This window comes from Staurois parvus, unplaced genomic scaffold (assembly GCF_062004578.1).
Source record: "Staurois parvus isolate SC_StPar_1 unplaced genomic scaffold, SC_StPar_1.0 ptg000089l, whole genome shotgun sequence".
NCBI classification, from domain to species: Eukaryota; Metazoa; Chordata; class Amphibia; order Anura; family Ranidae; genus Staurois; species Staurois parvus.
In genome coordinates, this window is record NW_028317885.1 from 4,546,604 (window position 1) to 4,562,194 (window position 15,591).

Genomic DNA, 15,591 nt, shown 5'->3' on the forward strand with positions numbered 1-15,591 from the left:
ACCCTTTATGATGACAGAGTACAACGTTTCTGGTCAGTCAACTGCTAATCGGCTAGTTGTATGTGTATACCTGCCTCTGAATAAGGCAAACTATCTTTCCCAGGCACCCATGTTAAAGGAAAAGAAGGACCAAAGCTCTTTGGGCCCTACTTCTCCAGTGGGTATCAGGAATGCACCCAGTTCTGTACTCCTGTGACCCATAGTTTGCCAACAGTGGGATACAGTCCGCTATCGGCTGATATCACTGAGCCATTCCAGACTCTAGAGGGATCCCTACTTTAATGTCGGAATCCACACAGATTCCTGAGTGGCAGCTAGCTCAGCCTCTCAGTGCACTGCTGAGAGCCTGAGCCAGCCACTCCCACCCCCTCTACAGCCCAGCACTCCAGTGAGCACTAGAGGGGCAGAGCTGTCACTCACCGGCTCTCTGCTCACTGAAGACTGAGAACTGAGTGATCAGTTGTCTTTGATCACCAAGTTCTCAGTCTTAGAGGCAGCAAGGTACAGATGCAGTGCCAGACCAATGCTGCAACCACCTAAATGGGTATGTATGTTTGTTATTTTGAAAACCCGCACTTCCCTTAACAGGGACTAACTGATACATACTATATACAGCCTATTATTGTAATATATGAAAATGCATTATCTATTTTGTATACACAGCATATATTTTTTTTTCATATACATATCTTTAATGTGGTAATTTTATAGTCAATTATTACAAGTCTACAAAGTAGATAAGAATATCTACTGAACACAGTAATGCACAGACTATCCCTAGTACTCAGCACAACTCGCCTACATCATTGTACCATAAGGCCTATCCTACACTGATAACAAAATCCTAGTAAACCCAAAAATAACCATGCAGTTCACACCTATATTGCAGGAGGCTGAAGTACTAAGAAGATAGTTAAGGAGACCATAGATGATATGGGTGGAAGGAGAGAAAAATTGCTATATTTCCCCACCAACACAGTCAGTGTTCCTTCCACTATGCTGTTGTGTTCTGCCAGTGGGGAGCCTTCCCTGCTGACAGAACACAATGATCACTGCAAGTGGCTATAGCATCCAGCAGTAATCGCATACAAAAAAATCCAGCAGGCTGGTTGTGCTGAAGTCTGACGATAGATCGACTTCAGTACAACAAACCTGCCCATATATGGATCGAATCTCAGCCAGTCCCTGCTGAATGGGCCAAAAGTTGATCTGTCTATGGCTGGCTTTAGGGCTTCTGTTGCTTTGTAAACACACAGGTCCGTCAGAAGAATTCACTGTAAATAGCTTCACCTCTATTGCCCTAAAATAATAGATCTGCACTCTGTTAAGCACATAAAGTGTAATGTGTATTGGGGAACATGAAAGATGAAGAATAATCCCTTACCCTGTAATATCTGCACATGGGATTGAAGGCATTTGTACCACAGACAAAGACCATCTCATCATTTCTTGGAACAAAAACCTTGATGTAGTTATGGCATTCATCCTGAATCACAAATAAATGAAACGTTAGAAGTTTTAAGCTTCCCCTCTCTATCAACGTCATCTTTTGATGTCTAGCCTTCAATAGGTTAGTCTGGAAATACCTTGTGTTTGCCTTTCATTGCACAATTCTTACGGTCTGCTTGACCTGATCTCCACGTCAACTTCTGAAGAAGCAAAACAAGCAAAGAGAAATGTAAATGGAATTGTCTCCTCTCCTTGGCTTTTAAAAAGTCAAAATCCCATTTTTGACGGCACTCCTATAACAGGCTCACTTACTCTGCTTGGTGTAATTTCGGTCCTGTGCACTTCATTTAAATTTACGGCATAAACTTGATCTCTGTGGAAGACGAAAAAAAAAAACACACTTTAGGAAATGGAGAACAGGCCTGAGATTTATCCATGCATAGCATGGCAAGTGTGTTTTTAAGGCCCTTGACAGACAATGCATATGTTCTACAGTCCAGATGTATTTCTTTGTCTTGAGTGAAGGAGGTTACTGCTAGGTTATATTTTCCAGGTTTAAGAAGAGTATCGCTTTCATTGTCTTTTGCTTGTGACAGAGCAATCTAGGTTTCTTTCCATATGCTTTTAAATGCGGGCCAATCGCTGTCTTAGTGAGTACTTGTTGAACAAACATCCATCTGCAGAGACTCTTTAATCATAGTTCTTATGCAGGTCTTTCCAACAAAAGGGATCATCAGGTTTTACCCAAGAGACAAATGGGCTTGGCTATAATATTTCACCATAACATTCATAAGAAAACAGAAACATGCTGCCTAATGTGCTAACTTTACAGAAACATTTCACAGTTTAATAAAAGGAATACAATTAGCACTAAATATTCACAATGAGCCTCATTTATGGAAACTGTAGAAAAGGAAAGCAATTACAACCAATCACGCCTAAACTGCTGTTTTTATAGTCTACTACTGTCATTTATTTAGTGGTATGGTATAGAAGCGAATAAGGTCTTGCATTTTTAACAGTTCAAAAATACTGTTCGATTTAGGAAACAAGGGCAGAATATATATTAAGGGGGTGTCACCTGAAGAAGCAAGAACAAAGAAGTGTTAAAGTGGTACTAAAGGCAGAAGTTTTTTCACCTTAATAAAATGCATTAAAGTAAAAAACCTTCTGGGTACAGCTCACCCCTCATACTTATCTGAGCTCCATCTGGAACCAGAGATGTGCACAAGAGCTACAGCTCTCCCTCCCAATTGGCTGCTGCTGCCAATCACAGCCAGTAACTCAATGAGAAGAGATCGGAAAGCTGGGCTGATCTATGCTATGTTTGTGAATGGACAATGTCCATTCACAGAAGCGTGGCATGGGAGCGAGCTTGCACGAGTGCCCTCATAGCAAGAGACTTACTATTGGGGGCACTCGGCAAAGAGGAGGAGCCAGGACCACCAGCGCGGGACCCAAAAAGAAGAGGATTGGGGCTGCTCTGCGCAAAACCATTGCACAAAGCAGGTAAGTATAACATGTTTGTTATTTAAAAAAAAAAAAAAATCAACCTTCAGAATCACTTTAATACATACTCAGTGATAGCAGGAGAATCATGTGTAAGACAGAAATGAATATTGCCAATCAACATCTGACAAACAACAAGGGGACACTCTACAACCAGCAACATAGATGCTACCCTGTGATGACCACGTCTAACATAAAGTGATGATGAAGAACCTTATGTGACAACTCTGAAATTGAAGCTTTGACTGGATGCCAAACATCCATATGTTTGAATCTGAACCATGAAGCCAGCTTATCAAGTATACAAGCACTTCAGAGTGGGGTAGGAAACCTTAACCACTTCCCATCTGGCCCATGTACATAAATGGCCAGACGGGAGCAGTGCAAGAGCAGGTGGCCATTTATAAATGGCCTCTGCATTCACTGCCTGTGCACGCTCCCTGGGAACACCGATCGCTGTATGGGACCTCTGTGTGAGGTCCCTATTCATGTGATCACTGATTGGCCAATCAGTGATCACAGGAACAGTAGTAAGCAAGATGTCACTTCCTGACATCATTGCTTACTATGTGTGAAATCTGTGAATGATCACAGAGGTCACATGGTACAAGGCTATTCACAACAGCCTTGTATCATTTAACAAACTGTGACCAATCACAGCTCACACAGTATTTCTCAGTGGCTGCAAGAACGCAGCCGGAGAGAGAGAGAAATTATTGCTTTTACAGCCTTTATGGATGTAAAAGCAATCAGTGTAAAAAAAGAAAAAAAAAATCTTTATTACGCCCCACAAGTAGTACAGTGTCACTATGGTGATACTGTACTGCTAGGGTGACCGTATGTAAAAGAAACAAACAAACAAACAAAAAAATAATAATAATATAAAAAAAAAAAAAATTATTAAAAAAATTTGTGAAAAAATGATAATTTTTGGTTATAAACTAATTTTGCTTATTTTTTTACTAAAAAGATAGATGAATACATTTTGGTCAAGATTTATAAAGAAAGAATATTTATTTGCAAAATTTTATAAGAAAAACACTTTTTTTTTCAAAATGTTTGGACTTTTTTATTTATATAGCAAAAAAATAAAAATCCCAGTGGTGAATAAATACCACCAAAATAAAGTTTCATCTGTCTCAAAAAAATGCTAAAGAATTCATATGGGTACAGTGTTGCATGACCACGCAATTGTCATTCAAAGTGTGACAGCACTGAAAGTCGAAAATTGGCCTGGACGGGAAAGGGGTGAAAGTTTCCGGACTTGAAGTGGTTAAAGAGGTGGAGATCTACCTTAACAACATGGGACAAGTCAGAGATCACCGGGCACAGTGTCACCTCTTCACACCCGATTTAAAGCTCTACTTGCCATACTATGTGTTGCAACTGCGTGCATTGCACAGCAATCATGGGTTTAAATCAGGTGGGGAGGAGGCAACATATCGCCTTGTCACGACCTGTCAAACACACTCAGATCCCTTTTCAGAGGAGCAGCTGTGCCTGCTGCACTTGTGAACAAGCCCTTAGTTGTATTCGGCAAGGGCACCTGCCAATCGCGACCCATTCAAGTATATGGGGCCACTCTGCAAGAGCCCCACAACTGCATGCATCTGCGGGGTCCAAGGAGTTAAAACAGGTGGTGAGAAAGCAACACAACGCTGCCTGCTTTAACTCATTGCTTGCTGTACTGCACAAGGTTGCAAAGAGGCCTCATTTACTTGAATAGGTTATACTTGGCAGGTGCTACACCCACCAACCATGACAGGGCGTATAACTCCTGCTGCGACATGTGTGCACCCCTAGCCACTGCAGCTAAAGGGGATGCGATTGAGGTGGGGTTGGTAAAAACTCGTCTTAAGTATGGGGTTTCACCACCCCCCAAACTGCAAATGTAAATGAACTCTTAATGTTCTAAACCCCCTATAAGTCTGCTCTGACACGGCTGTGCTGCGATTTATCAGCATCTGCGACTTTCCTGGGTTAGCTGCGCTTTTCCATAGAATTCTGTTTGAAGCAGATGTAGTACACGTTCATAAAGTGCACTAAGACTCCTGCATTGAGGCGTTTTGGTACACTTTCAGCAAGTGCACCTATCCCACCGGATATAATAGAAGTCTATGGCTAAGCACAGTTGCAAAAACAAAATTGCACAGTGTGGGTTAACCGCAGCACACCAGTGTGAAAGCAGCCCTATACTATCATGCCACACTGACCTGAAGACCTCTCCTTTCCTGCTGCTGGCACCACTCTGGAGACCTCTAGCTGGGATCAGAGGTGGAGTGCAGTTGGCATCACTCCGCATGGGACAGGAGCCAGCACTACGGAGGAGGCATCGGCTTATGCGGCTCTTACTACAGCTCCAACTTTACAAGCAGTCCCTCTGCATTGCACTCTGATGCTCCGGGATAGTGGGTCAGCAAGGCCAGATGGGATTTAGCAGTCATCTGGCTGGGATGTACAGGTTCTCACCTCCGTCTAGAGTATGGTACATGTCAATGCATTACCTTTAATCATAGTTAGTCACGGGTAATCTGGACAAGGACACACATCCATCCAGTTCAACCCACAGACCAAAAAATATAAGAGGGGGGGCTGGATGTGCTGAAAATTGTGCATTATACACAATGCAAGTGCACTAAATTATGTTGGATGGTATTCAAAATAAGAAAATAATTGTCATGTACTGTACTGTGGTACATACATTGCCATGTGCTCACCATAAAGCATGGCAGCTTGCACATTTTAATACTGATTACTACAAAAGCACCAGTATGTACTGGCTCAAAATGCCCAACTAGCAATTTCCATCAGCTGGAAATCTCTCGGATTATGTTCTCTGGGCTACTATAGATTTTCTTCTGTAGCAAATACATTACACGTCTATGCAGCTACAAATTGCTAGTGTGTTATGATCACTAGCAGCTGCACAGGTAGCAAATGAAAGTGCACACACTGCAAAAAGTCAATTGTCAGTAACAGAGTTATAAAATGCTGAAATTGCTAGAACATAGACCTTTCATTAACTGTAACTGAATTTTTTTTTCTAGTAAAAAATAAATAAAATATCAATTCTGTAGCTGCTATACAATCACTTCTGTGGCATAGCCCTTGGAAACAAGAAAGAACATTCATTAAATGCTAAAAATGAAAACGTTTTATGCTGCCCCAGAGCACAACAACTCCCTAGGCATATGGCAAATTTTCAATATGATATAGACCTGACTGTAGTAATTCCTGTTTATTCATGCCGTTGTTGCATGTTTTATTAGAGCTTCTTACGCAGTAACTAAAAGAGTTACGATCCATAGAAATATTTTCCCTTTCTTGTCATTCGTGTGATAAGCTTTGTTTCGTAGAAGCCAGCGAGGCAGGCTGGAACACACTGTATCACATGGCAGCTCAGTGTGACTTGGTAGATCTTTATTACCATTCCATTACTTTCTAAGCATGAAACACAAAATGCTGATAGAGATCACTGTTTTCATTTAAACAGAAGATTTTTCATGTGTGCCAAAAACGAATTGCTAGAATAAAAATACAAGTCCAATTTAAATAAAGAGATTAAAGGAAATTACCTTCCAGCAACATAAAGTGTGTCTCGAATTTTTAACATCAGTTGAAAGTCCAAGCTGTGCTGTGATTCATTGCCTGAAGGGCGTCCTCTAAATACTGGATATTGCCTTGAATCTGCAAGTTAAAATGGGATACACCATCACTTTGGATTACACAGCTCAAGAATCAATGTACAGGATTGATTAGCTGTATATACCAGGTGTAGAAGGGTTTGAACTAATCCCTGTCGCAGAGTCTTGAATATAAATGAATAAAATATGACCAATGTCAGCAAATGTGACTTACTTCCCTCTGAAATGACATATGCTCTACTAAGACATCAACCTTAAGTAACTCTAGGGCTAACATATATGAAACTAAATGATCCCTTTTATAGGCTTAAGGGCATTACACTTAATATTAGGTTTCCCATGGCAATCGGCAATGGCATGACATGCAAGAACCCACAGCAACCAATCAGAAAACAACTTGTATTCTAATATTGTTTACTTGTGCAGACAACTAACACATTTTAACATTTAGGCATTTACTTACAGTGGTAATCTATAAAGTTGATAGGTTCATCGTCTTCAGGAAAACTAACTGCATAGACCAAAGACACCATTACCAGCACTTTGCCGGCAAGAAGCCCATAGAGCCTCATGGTTCATTAAATGGATGGCTCCTCAAGTTTTTTCAAGAAGTGATATCACCTACAAAAAGGAAGACAATATTCATAAATGATCTCTGCTTTTAACTTGCAATGTTTAATACCCCAAACATGTATTCTCTCATAATACCAATATGCTACATTTATTTGTAGGTTTAAGTGCAATTGGATAAGAAACATAGGGGGTCTTCAGCAAGTTCATTCTACTGCAAATCAAAACAACAATATAGAACATAAATTTTCTCATTCATTTTCTTTCTCTTTTTCTCCAATCAATGAGGGTTAGGTTCCATATTAGGTCAGATAACAGGTAAACCATACAGGTTATACATATTTTTTAAATTTGCTCCATACTCAGGGTTCATCTCCTAAAAGGAATGTAAAGCCTTCACTCTTTAAAACAAGGGCATCTTGGCTTTCAAGAGATCTACTACATGAAAGGGTCTTGGTCGTCCCCTTTGTCCTGCTGAGCAATGGTCAAATGTTCTTTTGTTAAAATGGCCCCAAAGCAAGTAAGAAAAATCACATTACCAAAGAAAATATTTTGGGCATTACTTTCACATCTAAAATGTATTCATGATGGAGCCTTTGAAAAAACCTAGTACTAGGAGGAACTCATGACCTTCTCCCCTTCCTCCTTTGTGCTTGGGTACATGATCTCCAGACTTGGGAACTCTCATGAGGTTCTAAGCTCTGATACAGTCCATGAGAAGCTTACACAGGGCTTTCTACTTGGGGCTTTGGTCGGAGGGGGAGAGTTGTCAGACAGCGGGGCGGCATTGGAAAATACGTATTGGTAGCTGAGGTGGTGGGCTATAAAGAGAACCTGTTTCTGTGATCTAAATATACAAAGTGATAAGTTCGTTTAAGCAAGAACTCTTGTAAGCACTAAGTGCAAACACGGCCTTTCAGCATAAACTTCTCTAGACTGTCTGTACAGGTGGCTCATACAATGAGCAGGGCATCACTCAATCCACTAAACTGCTGTTTGTTGTCAGCCCACAATAGAAAATTAAGAGTCAAGTGCATATCAAGCAGACCATCAATTACTCTTCTGCACGTAAAGGGTCATTAAAGGGATTAAAACACAGGGACCTGTACATGTATAGCATATGGGTTGTCTGATTTAGCCTCAACATATGATTTTAATTTGTTCCCTGCATGACACGACATATGCAGACAAGCTGCAGGCACTTATTGCTGCCTGCATAGAATACACCATACATGATCTTGAACATTCCAGTGGCAAACCTAGATCTCCCAGTGGGACTGGAAAGTATGGAACCTTTTACCTCGATGTATGCTTATAATACCAAATATTCTCTTGCATGGATCAAATTGTATTCTAGTGAGATTTCGTGCTGAAATGTCATCAGATCTGGAATGCTCACAGTAAAGACTTTACAAATTGTTTGTTTTATTCAGAAAGACATTTAATACACACGCATGTGGGACTGCACGAAAGGTACACATTGGAACCTCTCTACATGCTGGGGATTATTCTACAACAAATCCACAGAGCCAATAATTGTAATATACAGTAAAATAAATAAATAAATAAATAAATAAAACCTTCAGTTTGAAAGCAATGGGGAAAAAAAAATTGCCTGGTGCGCTGCAAGGCTGTTATAAAAAGGGATTTAGGAGGAATAGCACGTTTGCACAAGCGTTGCCTGTTATTTTCGCAGTTCGGCTCGCTGGGAAAGGCATTATTTGAAATGCACAGATATCACCTTCACTGTTGAAAGAAGACAAATGATGTTTTGTCACTTGTCAATTTTAACCGCTAATTTATCAGTACTCTCCCTGTGGATTTATCTACAATAACAATTCATGTTACACGGGCGGCTGGGTTAAATGTTATTTGTTACAAATTCATGTACGATTCTGTCATTTCCATTACTTTATTGAAATATGGGCTTATCTTATTAAAGTGGCATAAAAATGAATTTTTCAACTTGAAAATGAAATTCTTGTTTAGTTAAAAGAAATGTGCACAGCCTCTCCATGGGTTCGACACTTGCCAGAGGTGTTCAGGGGACGGTGAACACAAACAGAGATCATGGTGAACACATCCATTTATGCAAGACTGTAGGATTGACTTACTAGAGGAAAATAGGCCTTTGCTTATTATTATACAGGATTTATATAGCACCAACAGTTTGCTCAGCACTTTACAATATAACTGGAGACAATACAGCAACTATACAGTTCAATACAAGAGGGATAGGAGGGCCCTGCTCCTTGGAGCTTACAATCTAAGACTTTACTTTGCAAAGGAATTTTCCATTAGCTTAATAAATGAGGTGAAGTTCTACTGACTTCTACCAACCAATCATGGGCAAGCCAAAGAAGTTTTTTTTTTTGTTTTGTTTTTTTTTACATTTTCCTTGCATATGATCGGGTATTGTTTCCAAAGTTAATTTTCACCACATTCACAAAGCTAAGGGAAAATTACCTAGTGAAGTGAAAATTCCCCTGCAAAGTTAACAGCCTGTTTACCATAAATAAATCAACCCGAGCGTCAGTGATCAATACTAGCAATATTCTTATAAGATCAAGGCATAGCCACGATTGCTTAATGAATAATGCAGCACCTAAATAATCATTAAAGCTGAACCTCAGGCAAAACAACATAATGTTGAAATACACATATATTTGAACTGTAAGCTGTAAATATCCCACTGCTCCAAAAATATATCATTTGGTCACTCAGCTTTAGTTATCACCATAGCTCACTCCAGCCTCGTATAGAAGAAAGAAAGAAAGAAAGAAAGAAAGAAAGAAAGAAAGAAAGAAAGAAAGCTGTAGCCCTAACTACTGACCACCATGTACTTTATTCCATCATTGGATCAATAGGCAAACCTCCTGCTGATGCAATTTTTTCCTTCCAATGATGGAATAAAGTACATGACAGCAAGGAGCTGAGAATCTTCACACAATACATTTTGTAAATAGTATTTTCAATTATCCACTCATGATTGGATCATTAAAGTAAATATTTACACTAACAAACTAAAAAAATCCCAGCGCCAATCAAAGAAAGTATACAATTATGCAGCTGTGCACCAGTGAAAACCACCAATAATAAATAACACAAAAAACAGCGCAAAAATTAAATAAATAAAAATAATCACAAATAAATAAATGTCCATGCAAAAATATATATATAATATTTCAAACATAAGTCCTTATTTTCCCAAAAGGATTTTCAAAACAATGTTCCAAAATGTGCTTCCACCTAATCACCACGTGTAAAATAATATTGACCGCACTCACCAGATGGAGGTGAGTAATAAGCCTCATAGGATATAAGGGATCCTATAGCCCCTCAGGAGGAACTCAAATCGCCTTCTTCACCCTGCTTAGATACAGCAATCGACTCCACTCTCCTTCTCCATGGAATCCTCAATAGTGTGCAAGGAAAGAAAGGCTACATAGTGTAATACTGCCACTCAATACCATATAAATCCATAGAATAAGGACACTCACATGTTTCAATAAAATAACAGGCCTTGTTTAATAGCCTCAAAGGCTTCAAAGGAACAAGTTTCCAAATTGTAAATATAGGGATCTCACGCTTAAAGGATCACTGTAGAGGATGACCAGCTTTCCACCTCAAAAATGGCTGCTTGAACCGCAAAAGTCGGCATGCCTTCCAAATACCGGAAGTGACGTAGGCCAAGAAGACGGCAGACCGGAAGTGCGTCAACGCGTTTCGTCCCATCCCCAGGGCGGGGCGCCCTGTGAAAACGCCCTGTGGGTGGGGAGAAACGCATTGACGCACTATGTAGCCTTTCTTTCCTTGCACATTATTGAGGATTCCATGGAGAAGGAGAGTGGAGTCGATTGCTGTATCTAAGCAGGGTGAAGAAGGCGATTTGAGTTCCTCCTGAGGGGCTATAGGATCCCTTATATCCTATGAGGCTTATTACTCACCTCCATCTGGTGAGTGCGGTCAATATTATTTTACACGTGGTGATTAGGTGGAAGCACATTTTGGAACATTGTTTTGAAAATCCTTTTGGGAAAATAAGGACTTGTGTTTGAAATATTATATATATATTTTTGCACGGACATTTAAATATTTACACTATTTATTGTGTAAAGATTCTCAAAGCACATAAACATTCATCACAAAGCACTGAAAATGCATGTGAGTTGATATGCATTTAACCTCCTGCTGACCACTTAATGCATATATGTACCGGCGAGAAAAGTGGGCTTTAAACACCAAAATCACTGGGGTGTGGGGGTTGTAAAGTGATTGGCCCTGGGTGCTAGATAGGTTAGGCACACCACTGTCTGGAACTTCTACGTTTCAGTGCCGAACATTCAGCAAACCGTATAAAAAAGTTTTAACAAATCCTGCAGCAGCCAGAAAAGGAAAACACTTCTTATTTGTACTGTGCAAATATACATTGTTTTTCTCATACTTCTGCTTTAAATGTGTATTTGTTTTTAAAAAAAAAAAAAGGAAAAAAAAACTTGACATGAACTATTATATTTTCCCTTTAATGTTCTCTCCTAGATTGTAAGCTCTATCGAGCAGGGCCCTCTGTTTTCTCTTGTACCAAATTGTATTGTAATCGTTTTATGTCTATGTTCATTTTGTAAAGTGCTGCGCAAACTGTTGGCGCTATATAAATCCTGTAGAATAATAATAATAATCCCACTGTTCATTCACACATGCGTGTAGTGTATTTGCTCTCAGCCTCTACTGTACTCGTATAACACGTCCTGACTAGCAGTACTACGTGCTGGGTGAACCGTAAATTGCGGCTGGTTAGTTCACAAATGGACAGCAATTTTTTCTCTCAACTATGATCACTATAGAGTCATAACTCTACACAGAGCACACCAGACTATTCTAATTTACTACATAGACGTGCTGAACCTAAATCAAAACACCTATAAAAACATGAACTGCTACAGAAAACAAAATAATAAAATGTACCGCTAGACAGTCATGATGGCAGCGTGTTTATTTTACCGAACGTGCCTTCAACCATGTTTTGTTGACAGTAAAACAAACTACAAAGCAAATACCATGATTTTTCTTTGGCACTCACACACGGCAAACAGCAGACGCAGCAGAAATCTTGCTGCACGGGCACAGCAGAACATGAATGTTAAGTGACATCATGAAATGACAAAGGTAACAGATATTCCAAGTACTACTTGTAGTTCATATTGCCTATACCAAGTTCCACCTCTACCTAAATGGAAGTCACTATGCTTGCTGTATGTAAGAAAGAGAACTAAAAAAAAGAAAAAAAAAAGTAAGGCAGCATACTACTACAGTAGTTCACAGAAAGAGTATAACTTAGTTATTAAGTACAAATTCTTTTCACTCAATATTAAAATTTCATGGTGGAAAAGTACGCAGGTTGTATTATTACAACTTGAAGAATGAGATAAAACTCATGGATGGGGTTGAGTCTGAAAAGAAAAATAGCTTAAAGAGGAGCTCCACCCAAAAGGGGAAGTTCTACTTTAAGCCTTTGTCCCCCGCTCCCCATTAAGGATCGACACTTTTGGGGAGCAGGTACCCAAATCTGACGGGTACTTACTCCCACTACGATCGCCTAGGCAATTGGAAGCGGAAGTTGTCCTCCCCCCCCCTCTTCCTCCCCGTAGTCTTTCTGGGACACATGACAGGTCCTAGAAGACTACGGGGCCATTCACAAAACGCAGCGCTTCTCGCACATGCTCAGTGGGTACCCGTCTGTGAAGCCGCAAGCTGTCACAGGCAGGTGCCCACACTAAAGATGCTGGCGCCAGGGAGAGAAGACGGCCAGTGAAACCAGAGGTGGTGAAGACACCGCTGGACCGAGGGACAGGTAAGTGTTTGTATTTTAAAAGTCAGCAGCTACAGGTTTTTGTAGCGGCTGACTTTTATTTTATTTTTTTTAGGTGGAACTCTGCTTTAATATTGGCAAGACATATTGACTTGATGTAAACACACAGCCAGCGCCTAAACAATGTCACCTGGCAATCCAAAGCTCTGCCCAGCTAAGGGGTTCTGTGGGAAGAGAAATTCAAGTGAACAGAGACTACAGCATCAGCGGATACAGACATCGTATCCTTTGTGTATTTCAAATGGTATGCAGTATGATACAAAGCAAAAGCTTCACCTTCACCCAACCGTACTGAATCAACTAGTCAATACATGTCTTCTGCACGGAGTACCCCATGTGTGCCGATAACCCATTACTATTAATATTATTATATTATACAGGATTTATATAACACCAACAGTTTGCTCAGCACTTTACAATATAATGGGAGACAATACAGCAACAATACAGTTCAATACAAGAGGGATAGGAGGGCCCTGCTCCTCGGAGCTTACAATCCAGGAGGGAGGGGCTAGTGGTACAAAAGGTAGTAACTGTGGGGGATGGACTGGTAGGAAGAGTAGATCGCCTAAAAGTGAGCAGAGTAGGCAATAGTCTGATAAATTGGGGTAGAGAATTCCAGAGGATGGGGGAAGCACTGCAAAAGTCCTGGAGACAAGCATAGGAGGAGGAGACAAGGGAGCTAGAGAGCAGGAGGTCGTGCGAGGAGCAGAGAGTACGGTTTGGGTGATACTTGGAGACAAGATCAAGAAAAGAACCCATGCTGCCTCTTTATACAAACCTACTTCAATTTCATGCTTTGTGGAATTTTAAAGGGTTAGTTCACCTTTCTTTCACATTTCCAACAAAACCCCCCAAGCATACTAGCATCCCCAGCTCATTTTCCATTTCATTTCACTAGGCCATGCATGGCGTTTCTCCCAGGTAGCAAACCCATCCATCCTGGCTAAATGGCAGGATGGGTGGAAGGTTAGAAGTGGGCCCCCAGTGAACGCTCTCGCTTGTTGAAACTGTGCACATGTGCAGTTCACTCTTTTTCCCTCTAAATAGCAGCTGTCACACAATGCTGAGCTCAGCCACTGTGACTAGAGGGAGAGAGAGTGAAATGCACATGGGCACAGTCTGAGCAAGCCAGAGGGCCTGCTGAGGGCATACTTCTATATTGTAGCCCATCCTGCTCTTTAGGCAGGGCAGAGGAGTTTGGCTACCTCAAGGTAATTGTGGATATGGGAAAACGTCCTATAAACGTCTTCTCTTGTCCATAAATATTTTGTATTTATTTTATTACAGGTAGTTATGGAGTCTTATCAATTTACACAGCACTTTACATATAAATTGTACTTTCACATAAGTCCCTGCCCTCAAGGAGCTTACACTCTAAGGTTCCCAACTCACATTCACATACTAAGGCCAATTTAGACAGGAGCTAATTAGCCTACCAGCATTTCTTTGGAATGTGGAAGGAGACTGGAGTACCCAAAGGAAACTCACACAGGCACAGGGAAAGCAGGCAAACTCCAGGCAGGCGGTGTCGTGATTAGGATTTGAACCAACGCTCCCAGTGGTGCTAGGCGGAAATGCTAACCACTTAGCCACTGTGCTGCCTGTTTGAGAAACATGAATTCTTTTAAAACACCAAATGATGTAAACCACGTGCTCCTCTATCCATCACAACTATGCTCACCAGCAGCTGTGACCCCCAAATTATAGGAAGGTCAGACAGGCATCAGACATATATCCATATCATGAAAAATATAATCTGGTTCACAATAGCTTATAGTCAACCAAAGAATGGCAAAAAAAAACAAACAAGAAAAAGGGCTTCATATAGAGTAAAATCCTTCATTATAACCGCCAATAGAATATTAAAATAAGTAACATGCCCATATGTTAAAAGTGCATAAATTGCACTAAACTTTATAGGTCTCACAATATGATCACTGAGCATCACTGGTATGCAACATCACACGTGGGGGGGAATCAAACTCCTCACCCTTCCTGTGTATTGCAGAGCACTCTCTGGAGCTCTGTGAATAGGGCTGCAGCATATCACATAGGCTACAGAGAAAGTCACAATTGGCTTTAGGCCTGAATCAAAATACTCTAAAATTATAACAATGTAGGCTGCTTAGGAGATCCTGACCCGAGCCTCTAAACTGCAAGGTATGCAATGTGACCAGGGATGAAGGCTCATTCAAGCTCTAAAAGTTGCTTCCAGAAGTCAGGTGACCTCTAACCCTTGACTTTCCAAGTGCATAAACAGCAAGTAAACCTAAGAGAGAAAGCAAAAATAAATCCTTCAAAAACATAGTACAACCACACACAGGTCTTTGCCCATATTAAAAGCTCTTACACATTATTTCAAAAGCATAGCAACAGTTTTGGACCATGTTTAGCCACAGTAACAGTTTCCTTCTAGATTGATAGAGGGCTAGACATAGCCTGGAACATTGCTATACTAAATGGGAACATGACTGTTTTGTACTACCATGTTGTTACAATAAAATGAAAGCATTTTTAATATGGACAACAAAAGAACTACTACATTTT

General features: G+C 40.4%; 1 protein-coding gene and 1 long non-coding RNA gene across 6 annotated transcripts in view; one reads left to right on the forward strand and one right to left on the reverse strand.

Annotated features, from left to right (window-relative positions):
• The window catches only part of LOC149468353 (uncharacterized), an 88,990-nt gene that overhangs the window by 68,098 nt on the left and 5,301 nt on the right, over positions 1-15,591 (forward strand). The window lies entirely within an intron of this gene.
• Positions 1-15,591, reverse strand: part of SEMA6D (semaphorin 6D) — a 103,767-nt gene that overhangs the window by 21,769 nt on the left and 66,407 nt on the right. For all 5 annotated transcript variants that reach the window (XM_089670332.1, XM_089670335.1, XM_089670333.1 and 2 more), the window contains exons 2-6: positions 7,066-7,223; positions 6,534-6,645; positions 1,762-1,822; positions 1,587-1,649; positions 1,385-1,486 (exon numbers count right to left, since the gene is read on the reverse strand). In XM_089670332.1, the coding sequence (XP_089526458.1) occupies positions 1,385-1,486; positions 1,587-1,649; positions 1,762-1,822; positions 6,534-6,645; positions 7,066-7,174 (447 nt within the window). In that variant the 5' untranslated portion in view covers positions 7,175-7,223. The remainder of the gene's footprint in view (positions 1-1,384; positions 1,487-1,586; positions 1,650-1,761; positions 1,823-6,533; positions 6,646-7,065; positions 7,224-15,591) is intronic.